Consider the following 17882-nt stretch of genomic DNA (forward strand, 5'->3'; position numbering starts at 1 on the left):
GGGCCATTAATATGTGCAATATTTCTTTTGTTTCGTGTGTGTTATTTTTTTTAAAAAAAAGGGAAAAACTCAATCCTGATTTTAGGAACATTTCTACAATGCTTATAACTTTTTTGGGCGTTCTGTTCATATGTGGCCCAGGACCTCCTCTCACATTTCAACTGGTGCTGTCATTTACCTAATGCTTGGTTTTGGGCACTTTAATAAGGCATAGGAGTAAAAAAAAAAAATGAAGCTTCAATGGAAAAGAAATGTGCTATCTTTGTGTTAAAAATGTTCTTTTATTTCATTTGATAAGATGTTTGCACTCGTGCCATGCCACTCTGGACACACTTGAAGATCTGGTTGTGTGTGGAAGGCAAACAGAGTCAAGCCACGCGACACTTTTTGCTACGACTTCCCGAGTGGAGTATTGTACGCAATTCAGTAAAACCCCCAAGTATTGAGGTATGTTAATTCATTCGGTCCTAACAAGTTAATTTTGTAAATTATCAAGATTTTTTTATGCTTTCTTTTTTGTTTTTTTTAAGATAAGGCATTATTGGTCGACCCGAACAGTATAGTGACCTTTTAGGTCATCTGCTGCACTTTGCAGAATGTAAAACCAAGAAAAACTGCAGAATCTTTTAATGGTGAAAGTGTACCGTACGTATCATGCAAGGCCATGAAATCTTATACATAGATGTATCACTTGAAAGAAAATTAAAATCCAGTGTTTTATTTCATTTGTCTGTTAGTTCTTATTAAAAAAAATGGGAAATGCCAATTCTAGTGGAATGTTGTGGGTCACTTTCTGTTAATGTATTTCAGGGTTTTAGGACCCTTACAGGTCACTTTCTGATGGTTCCTGTTACTTTTGGGGCAATTTTGGTGAGTTTTTTTGTTTGCTATTCTTTAAAAAAAGAATTTAACTGTACTTAGGCTGTGAATAATGTATGTTTGTTGACATCCCAACTGACGCAAAAGAAAATAGAAACAATTTTTATTTCGATCTTCTTTTAATGCAGTGTATATATTACCCAAAAATCTGTAAAATGCACTCGCAGAGCGCTCATTGTCAATATTTACACTCTATATAAATTACATAAGTCTTTTTTCATTCAACGCAATACAAATGGAAAACTATTGGTTCAGAATATTAACACATATTCCTGTAACTGACTGCAGTCCGGCTATCTGCCGTTCATGTAGTACGTACGCTACCATAAAAAACTGTAAACACATGACCCCAAAAATTGGAATGTTTCTTTCAAGCAGCTTGGATTGATCAGAATGTTAATGCCACCATTTGTGAGCTTGTTCACAATACATTTTCCTCAAAAGCTGCTGCCAGATAATTGCATTACCAATAACACACAAATGATCCTGAGACAGCAAAAAAAAACAATCAATTGTGTCATGTTGAGTTCAGTTTTTGAAATTAAGACCATGACACGATAATTCCGATGAATAAAAATCCAGAAACCCTAAATACTTGAAAAATATTGGCCAGGACTACTGATCAGTACAATCACTGACATTTAAGAGCTCGGTTTCTTTTAAAAAAAGAAGTCTTCCTCGTCCTCAGGGCTTGATTCAATACAGTCCATTTAGCTCCTCTGTGCCTCCCTTCGACCGCAATGCAGTGCAGTGAGAACCTGCATAACAAATAACTCTGTTCTCAGGGAAAGGTGGGCTTTTCTTATAGGTTTACAATTGCTGGAAATATTGCCATGTCAGGCTTAAACCTTTGGAGGAGGAACAGGCCGTAGTGCCTATTAAAAAAATATAAACAGAATGAATCTTCACATATTCTGCTATCTGAATTATACAGGATTTATTGATTGAGAAGCTTTGGAATGGAAGAATGCTAAAAGGATTACCTGACGGACGCCAATGTAATTTTGGTTTCCTGCTGTTGGAGGTGGAGGTGGAGGTCCTTTGGGTTTTGGCCTCCCCACCTACAATTATCAGAGATTATGTTAGGGAGCACAGAGTGGTATGTTACACAACATTTGGGAGTTTATTAAGAAGTAGAATTTAATGTTACCTGTGGCACTTGCATGGGTGGGACGGGAACCGGTGCTTTGTTCGCACGGAAAGGGGTGCTGTCTACTTCTACTCGTGTTCTTTCTTTCCGTGGACTGTTTTGGGGGAAAAAAATGATAGTTTAGACCAAGGGTGTCAGACTTGGGTTGGTTCGCGGGCCGCTTTAACATCAACTTGATTTCGCGTGGGCCGGACCATTTTAGATATAATATTTAGATTTTTTTAATATAAATGGATTAAAAGAACTGGAATAAAAGCCCGGAATATTCAGTTTTTTATAGATCTAAAACAATGTTTATTTTAGCTTTTTTTAAATATATTTTTAGATTTTACAAAATGATTTTTAAACTAAAAACACAGAAAAAAGTGATTAAAAAAATTACAATTATTGTTTTAAAAGGGCGAAAATCAGGAAATTTAATATACATCGATACTCTTTTTTTTAATTTGATCCTAAAACAGAAAGTCGGCACTCATGATTTACTTTCCCGGGCCACACAAAATGATGAGGCGGGCCAGATTTGGCCCCCGGGCCGCCACTTTGACACGTGGTTTAGACTGTTTTGTTTCTGTTTCCATGTTTATATGATATGGCCGGTGCGCAGATTTTTAATAACCCTGACTTAACAATGCATTTTTTTATCTTAAAGGAAGTCAGGACATACTGCACAAGTGTACTTATATAGTCATGATCAAAAATGTCTCTGCAAGATGTGTTATATATATTTTTTTACGATTGACCGATGACCGATCCCCCCTAAATTTACACATGAAATCCGCTCCAATCGAAGGGTTCTTACGTTGGTAACATGGAGCTCCGGTGTTTTTTCCACAACACTCCTATAACGGCAACAATAATTCCCAGAACCACGAGTGAAATTGTCACCGCGATGGCCGCAGTTTCTCCTATGGACACAAAAACATACATTGATTTTCTCAGGGGTTTTCATAGGCCATGTTGTTCCTTATAAATGTATGAAATTACCACTTGAAAGTCTGCTAAACTGGTTGTCCTTGGAACTGCATGAAGGAGGCAACCATCCAGGCTCACACTGACATTCACTTCTGTGGTTACACACCTGAGTAATGTGGAAAAAAAAAAGTCAATATTATCTACAATGGAAGAAATAAGAGTACCCTACAGGGAAAGTCCAAATCTGCCACTAATGTAACTACATTATCTCTCCAATATGAATTCTTGCCTGTCAGGCACATTTATGTTCCAACACTGTAGAAGTCAAGTGTCAATTGTGAAAAAGCACCTACGCTTAAATGCCTCTCATTATTGTGCAAGTCAAACTCAAGGCTACGTTGCTCCGGCAACGGCGAGCTTCCATGTGATTGGATAGCTTGGTATGCCAGTTTTTTTTTTTTTACCTCGTGAACTGTACTACATGATTGATGTATGTCAAGTAGCATCAGAAAACGAGTTGTTTTTACAATCGTTGAGGTTTTGGAAGCAGCTAAAGGTACAAAATGTGAACTTTAAAGTGCTTACTGAATGGCCAGGACATTTTGCGGAACAATTGACGCTTCTGTAAGCAGTTGGAAGAGTCACACACTGATTCTCACTGCACACCTACAAAACAAGACCATCACATTAAAGATTGAACTTGTTAATTTGCACCATACACAGTGCTGTAATGGACAAATATATAGCCATTCATTACCTTTCCTTCCCCGCATTTGGTTCCGGTGTCCACCTGGCCGTCGTCGTTGGTGTATTCCGCAAAGAAAACCGCTTTGCAATCGCCGAACCTCACCATGCGACCGTAGTTTGGGCTGTTCTTTCCATTGTGACAGAAGAGCTTCCCACAAAACACATCTCTGCAATGAATGCAACAGTTTCAAAGAAAATGTAAGCATTGACATAATGTAAACGAAAAACAACATTTGCAACCCTTTCCAGCCTGTATTGAATTCACTACAAATACTAGCTATTTATTACTGCAGATTCAGTGTCTATTTTTCCGGGTAAAAATTTGACCCAAAAGATGAAATTCTTAATATATACAAGCTATATAGTAAAAAAAGAAAGAAAATCCAAAAGTCTAGTAACATTTGTCAATGTATAATTGCAAGGAATGAATGGATTTCACCATCTATATCAAGGTTTTCAATGAAACCCAAGAAATCGCTGCATGAGAGCACCCAATACTGTACATAGATTGAAAAGGATTGATTTGTAAATCAATGTATTTTTACACAGCATCCCAACTTCAATGGTTTTGCCAAATTTGATTGTGCCAAAGATGGACGACCGCTTACTCTTTTTGGCAGGGAATGAAGACGTCATTTGAGGGGCGTTTGCAGAAGGCGAAGTATGTTCCTCTGGTATTCTGTTGGTAGCAGAAAGCACGGGCCTCTATCGCACCTAATAACATAATCAAATATTGTCACTTTTAAGTCTGGGCTTCTGGAAATTGAACTGAAATTTGACCTCAGTCGGCACATGCACTTTGGAGGGCAAGTTCCTTTCAACTCAAGGAACATGAAAACTTACTTGCGCCATACATTTTGATGCACTGGTCTGATCTTTTCGGACATTGGCCGTTATAACAGTAACCGGCCCCATTGTCGCATGGTATGCCGTTAACACCGAATACGTCCTCGGGACAAGTAGAAGTCATTCCATCACAGTATTCTGCAAGATCACACTCATCATGCCTACTACGACACTCGTGCGATCGCGGTTGTATCTGCAAAGAGAAGAAAGCTGATTGTTGTTTTTTTAAAGGTAGGACCCGACCAGTAAGATTCTACTTTTAATTTTTTTATGGACCACTTTTTGCTAAACTATATTGTTTAGTTGAGAAATGGGTTGGAAAGGGTACCTATATCATATCTATACAATCTGAAAGTCTATTATTGATATGTGAAATATATGTAGTGGATGTCAGAATAGGTGTGTATATATACTATTATTATATACATACAGCCTTTGAAACCAAGAGTTCCGTGGCATTTTCTTTTTATCCCACTAGATGGCTACACTACATCACATGATTAATTTACAATGCATGCTTTTTGACTCAAAATGTTTCTGACCTTGCATTTGTTACAGCATTCCCCTGCTGCACACTGGGACCCCTCACTGAGGTTGCAAGTGGTAGCATTACAGCATGGATTGGTGCACTCCTATGAAAAGACATTGCTTCAATTATTATGATATGAAACATGCAATATGTTCTGTTCAAAAATAAAGAGCAGGCATAATGGCAGAACGTGTTGTTTTAAGAGGTAAAAATAAGTTCGTGGTCGTCCTTTCTGCTGAACGCAACCTACTTTTTGTCAAGGTACATTGAACGCATCACTCCCTTTTTCTTTTTCAAACCAGACAACCAAGTGGCAACATGGGGTTTGTCATATATAAACTATCCGTTAAGCAGCAATTCTATTCATTAATTGATTCTTAGAAGTGCGTGTCCTAGAGGCAAAATAGCATTTTGCATTATTTTGAGTAGCGAGTAGATCATTTAAAACTAATACATATTTAAGGAAGGATAATCATTAATTACGTTCAATTTCCTGACTGTAACTAAGATCTATTTTTTTTAAATCTAAAGTGAGTCATTTTATTTTAATTCAAATTTGCTTAAATGTACGGAGTCATTTTAAAATATTTTTACAAAATTACAAACGTACGTCAAGATCGTAAACGAATACATGATTGCAGTCGTCCACGACAGCTGGTCATTACCACCTTGAAATGTTTGAATTGCCACGCGATCTTCGACAAAACGTTAGAATCGATGTCTAAGGTGACCACAAAACATGAATTTACGTGGAAATGTTTGGCGATCGGAAAGATAAAGAAACCTCAAAGATGGATGAAGTATTGAATATTGAGTTTTGGTATCGAGTGGGCACACAAGACGGGGACATTTCCACTCTGACTTTAGATTGATCGGACCACCAATCATCAATGTTTGGCAAAGTCAAGGTATGTTATCTATTTTAATGATGTACTATATATTATTAATATAGCGATTACCGCATTAGTGGAAAAAGTACGGCACGCTTGTTCCCATGAGACTAATACAATTTACATCACTTGAGCAGTGCGCACGTTTTGCAATAAATCTATAATCTATGATCTGTTATAATGTTTGTATTCCCCACTTCTTATAGCATTTCAAAAAGTATTTGTCCCATAACATCCTAAGTGACTCTTAATCTTAGAAAATTGAAATCTGCTACTTTTTCCATTTTAATTTGAGACAGTGTTTTACTAGAGTAAAATGTCACTAATGTAACAATACTTTCACTTGATTATTTATTTATTTTATTTATCTTTCCTCCGCTGGTCAAAATCATCCATTTAACATGGGAAAACATGGCAAGGGAAATGTTGGTATCTTTACTATCAAACTGGTAAAAAAAGTTACTTAATTTTTCAATAAGAGTGTAAAAACCACCTTTCTTTACAGTCACTAGAATGACAAACCACCGATAGCAACAAACTGTAAATGTTTTTGTTCATGTCAAATTCCTGATTCTGCTTTTGGGCAAAAACCCAAGACAAACATCCAGACAAGAGAAGCACTGTGATCCACTATTTTGTGGAAAAATAATATCCCTGAGGTAGAGTTCGACAGATAAACACTCAGAAAATCTCCCACAGAGAAGCTCCCCAAATCCATTTGGAGAACCTAATGACCCATAAGCTGGACTCGCCCTGCACAATTCAAGCAATACAGCCCTAATGTATTTTTCTCTCAAGTGGTACCACTTCAAATGTCATGGCTGGGTTAGTTAAATCACATCTTTTCTGATGGGGAGGAAAGGAATACACCTTGCTGTCTTCTTTCCAAGCTTGCGTGTGAATTTACCTCCACAGTACCGCAGTCACACTGCTCGCCTTGCTCCACAAAACCATTTCCACAGACGGAGGGAAGAACCAGGCTCCTGAAGTCCGGCTTATCCAGCATACAGCTCGGGTTACGGTTGTTCAAGTATTTCTCGTACTGACTGCCACTGCAGCTACTGAAAGCGCGAGGCGTGTTCCAGCTGGTGGGGTGGAAGGGCATTTAAATATATCCACCTGATGATTGGAGCCACATTTAAGGGGTGCCTTACCTGAGGGCTGCAGCCATGATGCAGCTGTCACCGGTGCAGGCGCAAGCGCTGGAGTCGTCGTGATTCATGCCGAGGTTGTGGCCCATCTCGTGAGCCAGCGTGGCCCCCACGGCAATGGCGCGATTATTGTGGTCCTGTCAGACACGTCATTTCATTTAAACTCTCTCAACATCATTAGTGAGATTTCTCACTTTACTCCCAAAAAGAACAATCTTCTTTACTTTGATTCTGAGAAAATTGTGAGTAATATTCATACTATTTTCTTGGCAAGCGTGAGGACCTTCGTTGATTGGGTCAATATCAAAAATTATTTTGAGAAAATATTTCTCAATAGTTTCTTGCCTCTTAATTTATGATTCTAAAAGTGTGGTACAAGGGCCACATTGTGATATACATAACCTAATTTACATATATGTATATATGTATGTGTAGATGTGTAGATGTGTGTGTGTATGTGTGTGTATGTGCGTGCGTGTATATGTGTGTACATGTGTGTATATATGTGTGTATACATGTGTATATATGTGTGTACATGTGTGTATATATGTGTGTACATGGTGTTAAAGTAGTTTCCAGTTTTAGGTGCATTTAAGGGCAGTTCTGTTGGATTTAAATTTAAAGTAATGTACTGCAAACTGTTACTCCAGCAGCTAGAGTAAACTGTTTGCAATCAAATGCTAATTAGACTAGTTGAATACTTAAACAAAGGCTTACCTGCACTACCCCAACTGAATGAGGAGAACAGAGAGTCCCGATGAAGGCCAGCCCAACTGTTGCTCCCTCAAAGTCGATTCCACTAAATGGCAAACATAAACATTTTTTAAAAAACTAAAATAGAACTGAACAAAAAATCCATTCTAATTACTCGGGTCTATGGATACTTCTGTTTTAGTGTCATATTGCATCAGTCTTTAATTACATCACTATTAGCAATACATATCAGCAGAAAGTCAAGCTTCTCATTTCGTTATTGCGAAGCCAATGTGTGAAACTTTGGAACATTTTATTGCTTAAAATACGTGACTCAGTCAGTTACTCCAATAATTCATGAAATTGTTTATTTAATTTCATGACCAGATTGTGTTAGTTTATCCAGACCTGATAAGATGTGCATTGTCATGTTTTTTTCTCTTGATCAGCACAGAATTCCTCCATGTCATAAAAGCATTAAGATTAGCTCCAGCTGGAGGAGTGATGGAGATCAAGTCGCCATTAGACCAGATTTCCATCCCTACAAGAGCGATGAATGTTCTCAGGGGCTTGTAGACCTGCACAGAACAACATATCCAGGTCACCGAAATAACGAATAGCACACTTGTTCATAAACGTGAACCCCGGGAGACTTTTGTATCCAAACAAGGCAATAAATTGTGATACTATGTCAACGAAACCACACTCCTTTGACTCACCATGTTGACAAAGTTGACAATTTCAAATAGCCTCTTTCTCAGCTCTGTCTGATCCCGCTTCATCTTCACATACTGAAACCACGGAATCATTTTAATGCAGGGTAAATTCAAATGATCAAAAAGTGTAATGTGTATTTTACCTCACGGTTATCAGCAACAAGGTAGAGCTCAATGTATTTCTGTCGTTGAACTATAGAAATGCCCTGAAAGATGATTAAAAAAAGTCTGACAGTTAGTGTTCAAGGCTGTGGATTGGTTCAACTCTGATTTGTAAGGTAGGTGCTATGATGAGAATTGAAGCGTATAGTACTGAAATATGTCCAAGCTTTGAATATGGTTGTTTAGGTGGGAGTGTGCTGTTTTTAAGTTTCCCAATCTGTGGTATCTAAGCACATATGTAAGAGTGTCAGAGAGGTGTTTTGTCGAACCGCTGATCTGGAGTGAGAGCGGCTTGTCGGAGGTTCGAAATCTGTGTTCCATGTAGTGTTGGTGACGCCGCACACAGCGGGTGTGTTGTCCTGCTCGGTAAACTTCATTACGGCGTGATCGCCCACATCATCACCCGAGAGTGGTTCGATCAAGTACTTTTGGGCTGATGTCCTGAAATAACCCCTAAAATGGACAAAAAGAAAAACCATATCGCGTTACCTGACTCGTTGGCTACCATTGATGAGAGCCGTTCTTTTCTGCTTATTTATCAATTGGAGTTCTGTCATTGTCAATGGGAGACAATGAGTTTATCGGCCCTTTACAGACATGCTTTGAAAAAAGTAAACTTTCGGTAATATTCTGTCCATTGTCTGAAAATGTAGTGGCCTTTGTATGTTTTTTAAGATGATTTACTAAATGATAATTGCAGGCCTTACCGAAGTCCGTCACAAGTGCTGATGCTAGCCGTCGATCCACTTTCATTCACAATCTTGCCATGATAGTAGCAGTGATCCTGCAAAAAGATATGATTATGTATACTTTTAAAAGCTACCTATATATACAGCTGGTGAGTAACTAAATAGTGCCATAATAAGGTTACAATGTATATATATTATATACATCTGAAAAAGTAAAATACTAACTATGTCATTTGGAGAAGTGGTGACTTGCGTGCCGTCTTCTTGGTAAAATGTCTCCGTGTAGTCTGTGGTGAGTAAGTCACTGTGATGGAAATAAAGACATGACGTTATCTGTCATATGGTAATAACCGCACATTTTGGTGTGAAATAATAGAAGTAACATGAGTAATACGTGTGAAAAAATACAATCTGTGCTGACCAAAAGCAAATGTGGTCCAGACATGAATATGTGTCAAAGCACTGACGAAGAACAAAAAAAAAGGATCTCAACTCTGCAATCAGGAAGTTTCTCATAGAAAAAAAGCCACGGAAATAATTCCTCTGGCATTTTCATTTAGCTGAAAATTCTTTTTAAACGACACATTAAATCCTTGCCAATTTTATGCCAAAATAAGCACTTACTTGTTTTTTTGTAGGTGCATTACAATGTCTTTTCCTCCTACTGTCATCGCATACTTAATGGTCTCCGGCCTGTTGTTCTGCAGAGGAAGAAAAAAAAGATTGCTTCATCAAAGCAATTAAAAATTTGCTCTCTTTTTAACCTAAACTTAACCTTACTTCTAGGTTATGTGACGATCTTGTTCATTTGCACTTTATGTCATGAAAAAGTTAAGTCAATTGGGGACATGCTGTGTATTCAATTAATTCATTTTAACACAACTAGCACTTCAGACTGAGGAATAATTAGACACACCTATCACTATTATAACTTGAAAGAGTAAATTAAATGACTGTAAGCCTAGCATTTTATAATCTTTGCTCACCCCGGTGTCTCTTCTTCTGACAGAGTGAAGTCTGACAGTTCGAACAAGTTCATAGTCCTTCCCTTCTTCAAAGTCAAGAGCGTGGCTGTCTGTTCAGGTAAAACATTTTCACTTTTGTCATTTACATTAAGTCTGAATATTCTGCAATATACAATAGAAAATGTTTGGTTTTATAGTATGATATATATTATCAAATAGAGGAAAGGGATCAGAAACTCATTACTATTTTCAGTCACCAAATGTGCACACAAATGTGCAAATTCAATAGGGCAATATTTAAACTAGAAATGCTTACTTGGTCAACAATTTTTGCTACCCTTGGTCACAATGTTGCCTGCTATTTTCTGCTACAATGCAGAAAATTTGATAACTTTATTCATCCTGTATTCGGGAAATTTCATTGTCACAGTAGCAAGAGGGTGAGAATGCATATATATATATATACACACATACATATACACATACATTTACAAATACACACACATACATATACACACATACATATACACACATACACACATACATATACACACATACACACATACATATACACACATACATACATATACACACATAGACACATACATATACACACACATACACACATACATATACACACATACATATACACACATACATATACACACATATATACGTATACACACATATATACATATACACACATATATACATACATACATACATACATACATACATACATACATACATACATACATACATACATACATACATACATACATACATACATACATACATACATACATACATACATACATACATACATACATACATACATACATACATACATACATACATACATACATACATACATACACACACATACACATACATACACACACATACACATACATACATACACATACATACATACACACACATATACACCCATACATGCATACACATACAAAAACACATACATACACATACATACATATACACATACATACACATACATACATATACACATACATATACACAAACATATACACAAACATATACACATACATATACACATACATATACACATACATATACACATACATATACACATACATATACACATACATATACACATACATATACAACATGTATTGCTGAAAAAGCTTCTGGCAATAATAGTAATTATAATATTGGTAATCATAGCAATAGTTCTTATAAAATGCCAAGTTTTTGAACAATAGAATCCGTTTTCTTAAAACACAATATTTAAAAACACCATCCTTAATATTTGGGCCCTTTTAAATTCAGAACCTCACCTAAAATGTTCATAATGTTGTATGATTCAGCACTTTGGGGGGGGGGGGGGGGGGGGAACAGCAACGATGCTTGAAAAAGATGTTTTCACCATCCGTCAAAATTCGGTTCATCTTCATTAAAAGGACAAAAATTCTGTCGCCATTGATATATGCATACTATATTCTTAGCATTTCAATTTTGAAATATTTCTAGAACTATGCTAGACCTTCCAGGAACCAAATTAGGGTTACTGTACCTCCACCTTTCACTTCCCTCAATGGGCCCCAACATTTTAGCGACCCTTGTGAAGATAAGCAGTATATATGATGGATAGATTTCAATAGTTTATTATTTTAGCTTGATCACCAGTCCATTATCTCATTACATCAGTTCAATATCAACTGTCATCTTTTATGCAATGTCAGATACAAGACCAATTTCTTTGTGTGTTTTGACAAGTTTTAGAAAATACATGACAGTTTACATTTTGAAACCATTAGACAAAGATTGTAGGATTTAGTTACTAATTAGCCCATCCACTATAGAGGTAAGGAGAATGTGACTTACCTGAAAGCTTGAGAGACACATTTAGAACGAAGACCCAGAATAGAAGTTTAAGTGTCATTGCAGCGAACTATAGGTGTACAGAAAATCTCACCGATCAAGTTTTATCGTCTCCACCTGCATTTTGTATGGCCGAGGCCACGCCTCATCCGCCGTTATCGCCCCGTCACAGCTTACTTCCTCGTTTTGACATATAAATTCTCCCAGTGCTCGCAACGGGTCTGTGCACGCCTCTGCTATGCTTCAGGAATGCAGGAAGGCTTCTGGATGGCAAACATGTTTTATAGTGTGTACAATACAGAGACGTGAATCAAGTTGTGAGTTTTATTAGTAATATTAAGGAAATCTACCTTGTCATTGAGGTAGAATGTGCACCACTTCTCTTTCTTTGTGTGGGAAACTCAAAAGCCACCAGGCTGCCTATTTCTGCATTGTGGCTGACTAATGAACGCAACAAGTCAGGAAAACTTACGCCATAGAGTAATTTCCACTTTTAGCATCTGCCGCGTCATTGCGTTCCCGAGTTTCGATAGTGTAATTGCGAGTGACCTCAGTCAGTTATGCACCTTCCCCGTGTGCTGTCTTGCATCTACTACACGCATTCTTGCAGACTGTACAAAAAGAGGACAGAAGATAATAAGGCCAATGTGTCTGCTGCCTCTGCGGCAGCCTTAGATAAACAAGTTGCTGGCATGGATTGCTGCTTTTATCTTTGACCAATCGTTTGAGAGTTTTTCTCTCGGTTTTTCTGCCGTTTTCAGACGGACACAGGGATTTCAGTCCAGTATGTTTGTACTGAAAATATTGATATCGCCCACTTGCCCAAAGATGACAGAAGTACGGGCAAAGAGAAAACTTCTAAGGTCCAAGAGACATCGCCTAACAGTCCTGGTTTATGATAGTATCTAAGGGTGGTTTTATCGGTTGTTTTTAAGGCGCATGCGTGTGTACACAATCATAAAAAAGCATAGGTTTAATGGCGAATGTTCGTTCTCTGATGTTGAGGACGTGACCGAGTGGAACAATGACCCTGCTGTGATGAAGCAGATGCTGCTACATTTGGTTTCGACTAACTCGTGTCATATTCAGGGATACCGTCTAATTAACAGACAGGAATGATATGTGAAGAGTTGCCAGAAAGACAATCCCAAGCCCCAATCGCACCATTAAAAACCTCCCAGTTCAGTGGAAACCAGACCAAATTACAAATATCAGTTCAAGCTAAGATGTTGTTCTTGCATCAATCTATGTATATTTTGCAGCCTGCAAGAGAAAGCACACGATGGCCATAAAGTTACACTAATGGTCAACATATAGTATTAACACGCAGAATGTGTCAGACTGTGAGCCATGACACGCAGAAATTATGACATGCCATACTTCCTGCTGGGTGGTCGAGAGATTGTCAGTCTGTATACATGCATATGAAGGCAGATTTTTTACGACGTGTCTGTCGGGCTAGAATCGGAGTCATTCAGTTATTAAGGACATGGTACTGTTAGCATAACTGTTGTCATCTTGCTCCCTGTCAGGCTTCCTTTCACCATTGTCTTCATCCTGCAGTTGGAATGTGATACAGTGATAATTAAACTGGAAGAACAGATAGTGCTTCCCTTCCCTTTTATCATGTCCTGTGTCAAACATTACTCTGTGTTTACATTGAGTGTCACGTTCCAGTGTTGCCGTTATGCTGTAAATCCCTCCAGTTCACGGTTTTGCCAACCTAGTCCTCCGAGAGCAGCGTACACAAAAAAATGTCAGATTCTGATAGGCTATTCTTCATTCTTATGAAGCAATTTATTTATTTCTTTGCGGAAATGTTCTGCAAGAAACACACTCTGTAGGGGTAACAGCTCTTGGGTGGCCTGGGGATGTCTCGGGATCGTTAAAATAAATAAATAGAGGGCACGCCCCACCCCAAAATGGAAAATGAGCTGCAAAGAGCTCACATGCTGTATATTGGACACCCCTGATGTAGTTTGATTCTGTCTCGTCCTCATGGTTCTTTTGTCCCACGTTTTACGTTACGTCAACTCCTCACTTAGAATTCTTGACGTGATCTAGTCTGCAATAAAAAATACCACCACCAGGAAGCGGTGTTTATCTATTTTCAGATTGTAAAGAAGGACCGCTATGGCGAACTCGGGAGTTGATTCCAGTTCAAAGACGACAGCATGCGTATTTACGCTTGATTGACGTCTGCTCTATCTGCCTGGGGAGATAGCGGTTTGAAATGACCCAACTTTTTAGGAAACCTTGGCGTGCAAATTCAATGCAAAGATAGATCAATATAAGCAGGAAAGCAAAGTGATAACTTTTGTTAGAGTCCTAGAAAGGAGTATTGCTGATGTGGTAGGATCCAAATTTATATATTTTTGGAAGGGGCCCCAAATATCTGGACCAGTAGTACCTCTGCAGTGAAGTAAACATGTTAAAATAGATTTCCACTGGGGCTAGTACAAGTTGTTTCACAATTGGTTTGACCTAATGCACAATGGTGAATGGGGAAGTACATTTGTGGGTTCGATGGATTGGTTTAGCTGCAGGCATTGATCCATATCAACATCGTCATCATGGCGAAATTTCTGATCTGTAATTGAACTTGTAAACATTTATAGGGCTTTTTTACTGTTAGTCTTTCTGAAATATTTTTTAGAATCGAACACAACTAAAATTAGGGGACATTTGCAGTAATGAGGTTATTATCAATGAGGGCAAGTAACATTGATTGTTTTCCATTGACGTCATTTATAGACAATGGCAAATGGCCATGGGCTATTAGTGTTGGAATGATTCACGTACATACTTTGATCTCAATTAAAATTTTTAGATTTGAGTTTATCAGTACAAATAAATGTATGTAAAGGATATTATTAACCATGCTGTCAACTATGTCATATTGAAAAGTGAAAGCGTTTTTGAGGCAGTCAGAGATGTTTGCATTGTGGAGGGATTCTCTTTGTTTATGATGATCACTTTGCGTAGAAAGATGTCTTCTTTACATTGCGTCCAACTTGAAGTGGAAAATGTCTTGGGGATGTTGAAATCATCATTTTCTGATTCATCATTTTATCCTTAATTTTTTATCTATCAGGCACTCACATAAAAAAACAGTATTTTCTAGACAATCCACTGTATTCTCTATCAGTTCTGATTATGACTTATTAATGTTGTTAGGAATCAATCCATGTGTTTTAAGTCAAGGAATAACAAGAGAAAATGGTTCTGGCTGAAATGACGCCGCACACGTGGATGTCTTTTAACAGGCCACGTGCTGCTGCATCAATCTGGGGCCGGGGGGCGGGGGTAAACATGAAAAGCATGGAATTACTTGCTAAATTCTCATCTTCACATCTTGTTAGTATTGCACGGTGCACGGAGTGACTGTTGACCTCATTACAGTGTTTCTTCCTTATCTCTCACTCCCTTGTCTCTTTTTCTCTGCCATGCTGTTATCTCTTGTTGTCAATTATTATGTGTTTGGAGGCCCAAGCTGAAAGCAAAAGTTGACTTGTTTACTTTGACAAATACTGGACAAGTCCGAAGCGTGTCTCATGTCTCAACGACACCTGACCGAAAGGCCTTTTCTTTGTTCTGCATGCTCTTAAGGCTCGTTTCTCTCCCCAGCATACCGGTTTAAACCAGCCTCAATCTGACGCTAGCTGGGATTCTCAGTTCCACCTCCAAGTCACCACATAAGCACTGCTAAACCTTTCTGAGCTGTTAGAATTTCCTAAAAGAACAGCTGCTAGACTTCCTTTTAGACACTTAGGTTTCAGAACAATAGACAGTCATACATTTAATTTCCCCATTTCATACTTTTAAGAGATATTTATGCCAAATAATAAGGAATCACGTGTTTTACCTAACATTATAGGTTATAAATCGGAAAAATAAATGTGGTTGCAACATGGTCCGTAACATTTTCAAACCTTTTATTGAGAAATTAATGATTACTTTTCCAGTTGTTTTTCAGTCTAAGCCTATTTGTAAATCCTTACTAAACAGTCACTGATCTGCTGGGAAGAATAGATATGTAATCTATTGTTTTCTTGTCACTTTTCATATACGTGTTTATATAACAAAATTAATAGGTGGCTGTCCTGACCTTGTTAAATAAATAACAGAAACAACGCTCCTCCAAATAACATGTAACCAAAAGAAGTTTTCACCTTTGGACAGGGAAGGCTGTTATACATTTTAATTATCAAGCCAAACAAAGGTGTGTATTGCTTTCGTATCCAAGAAAGAACCACTGATGACTTGGTCATGATCATCCTCATCCTTGCGTGACCTAGCCCTCCTGCCACGATGAACAATAGGGCTGTTACGGCACTTTCCTTCGCTTGGCGCCTGACCAGGCCTCATCACTTTGTGCTTCTTTTGTATTATGTTGTCTTTGTGCACATCATCCTTTGGAGACATGGCCCAGATTGTAACACCGCTTTCCCAGGGCTCCAGTCTCATAAGGCTTTCCGAAAGGCTAAAAAGCAATTTACAGGTAGAGAGTGGCAGGAAATCTTCCAAACACATGAGTGTCATGACCCAAATGTGGAAAGAAAGATCCATTTTGACTGGCAGTCGATTGTAGATGTGTATTTGTGCATTGTAAAGTGATCATTTTCACAAATTGGGTATATAGCTTGTTTAAAAATCATCCAGAGTAAGTAAATGTGGCAGTATGGCATAACTATATCTTGTTTGCTCATAAATAGTGAAACAAGCTCCACAAATTACCTGAATCTACATATAATTGTTATCTTTTTTGTTATTGTTTTTTAGTCATACTTAGTATTTAACAGTTCTTCTAATGATATGGTATGACCGATTTTTACCCGCTGCTAAAACAACAGTTTGGCCCATTTTTGTGTTTTTTTTGCTGCAAGGCTAAAAAACAAGCCAGCATTTAGTTGTTTAAAATGTTTCGTGCTTTGTTTTTTTGCTTTTGTTTTTTTAAACACAAAGAGTAGTAAACACATTCATGAGATGGATATCACAAAAGTTTATAACGGGGGCCCAGGGTGCTGCAATAGGGCTACAAGTGAATCTTGTACAACAGTGACCTTAATATGATCCACCTGATTGAGAGAGAACCGTAGATTCGGCCGCGGTGAGGGATCCATTGCGTGGACAGACAAACAGTACATTTGACCTCAGGCTCCTGCGGTGCAGCCAACCGGGAAGCAAGTGGTAGCCGGATTCAGCCGGTTCAGCATGATAATGCCCGGCATTGCCTGCTTGTACGTGGGGGCTCAATGCTCTGTAATTTAATCTGCATGCGCAGGTCGGTCCCTCCAGGGCTGCTGCTAGATAGAGTGAACCAAAGACCATATGAGAACCCAGGAAACTCTATTCCGTTTGCTAGTTGTTGTAAGGACCACTTGCTGCTGTGAGCTGGGCTCTGTTTCCAATATGGAGCGTAGCATTTTCTGAACCAGTCAAATCGAAAAGAAAAGAAATTTGAAAACCTTATTGGGTTGGTTTAGTTCAGGGTTTCGGTGACCGAATAGAAACTAACATTGCCTATCTCACGACATGGAGCATCAGCACTCTCTCTCTCACTCACATTTTCTGAACCGCTTTATCCTCACTAGGGTTACGGGGGGGGGTTTGGCTGGAGCCAATCCCAGTTGACTTCGGGCCAAAGGTGGGGGACACCCTGAACTGGTGGCCAGCCAATCGCAGGGCAC

The 17882-nt window shown here is 38.3% G+C and overlaps 1 protein-coding gene and 1 long non-coding RNA gene across 3 annotated transcripts in view; one reads left to right on the plus strand and one right to left on the minus strand.

Moving 5' to 3' along the window:
- Positions 1–964: 964 nt before the first annotated feature.
- Positions 965–12374, minus strand: adam28 (ADAM metallopeptidase domain 28). Its single transcript, XM_077601457.1, has 22 exons — positions 12196–12374; positions 10351–10439; positions 9989–10065; positions 9590–9668; positions 9383–9459; positions 8945–9128; positions 8657–8719; positions 8517–8588; positions 8206–8375; positions 7822–7903; positions 7108–7241; positions 6861–7038; positions 5077–5166; positions 4532–4727; positions 4297–4402; positions 3699–3855; positions 3527–3607; positions 3014–3107; positions 2829–2934; positions 2030–2123; positions 1863–1940; positions 965–1754 (listed from the first exon to the last, which is right to left on the minus strand). The coding sequence occupies exons 1-22, from the start codon at positions 12251–12253 to the stop codon at positions 1722–1724; spliced, it is 2298 nt and encodes a 765-aa protein (XP_077457583.1). The 5' UTR covers positions 12254–12374; the 3' UTR covers positions 965–1721.
- LOC144074841 (uncharacterized) overlaps positions 5361–17882 on the plus strand; it is a 93040-nt gene continuing 80518 nt past the window's right edge. For both annotated transcript variants that reach the window (XR_013300397.1, XR_013300398.1), the window contains exons 1-2: positions 5361–5971; positions 10374–10447. This is a non-coding gene — a long non-coding RNA (uncharacterized LOC144074841). The remainder of the gene's footprint in view (positions 5972–10373; positions 10448–17882) is intronic.

This window comes from Stigmatopora argus, chromosome 5 (genome assembly GCF_051989625.1).
Source record: "Stigmatopora argus isolate UIUO_Sarg chromosome 5, RoL_Sarg_1.0, whole genome shotgun sequence".
In the NCBI taxonomy this organism is placed as follows: domain Eukaryota; kingdom Metazoa; phylum Chordata; class Actinopteri; order Syngnathiformes; family Syngnathidae; genus Stigmatopora; species Stigmatopora argus.

Excerpts from the sequence above, each read along its gene's own strand:
- adam28 (XM_077601457.1), bottom strand. The coding sequence starts at position 12,253 with ATGACACTTAAACTTCTATTCTGGGTCTTCGTTCTAAATGTGTCTCTC. Across the intron at positions 10,440-12,195 it reads TGTGTCTCTCAAGCTTTCAG|ACAGCCACGCTCTTGACTTT; the intron begins GTAAGTCACATT and ends TTACCTGAACAG. Across the intron at positions 7,039-7,107 it reads ATCATGGCTGCAGCCCTCAG|CTGGAACACGCCTCGCGCTT; the intron begins GTAAGGCACCCC and ends CCACCCCACCAG.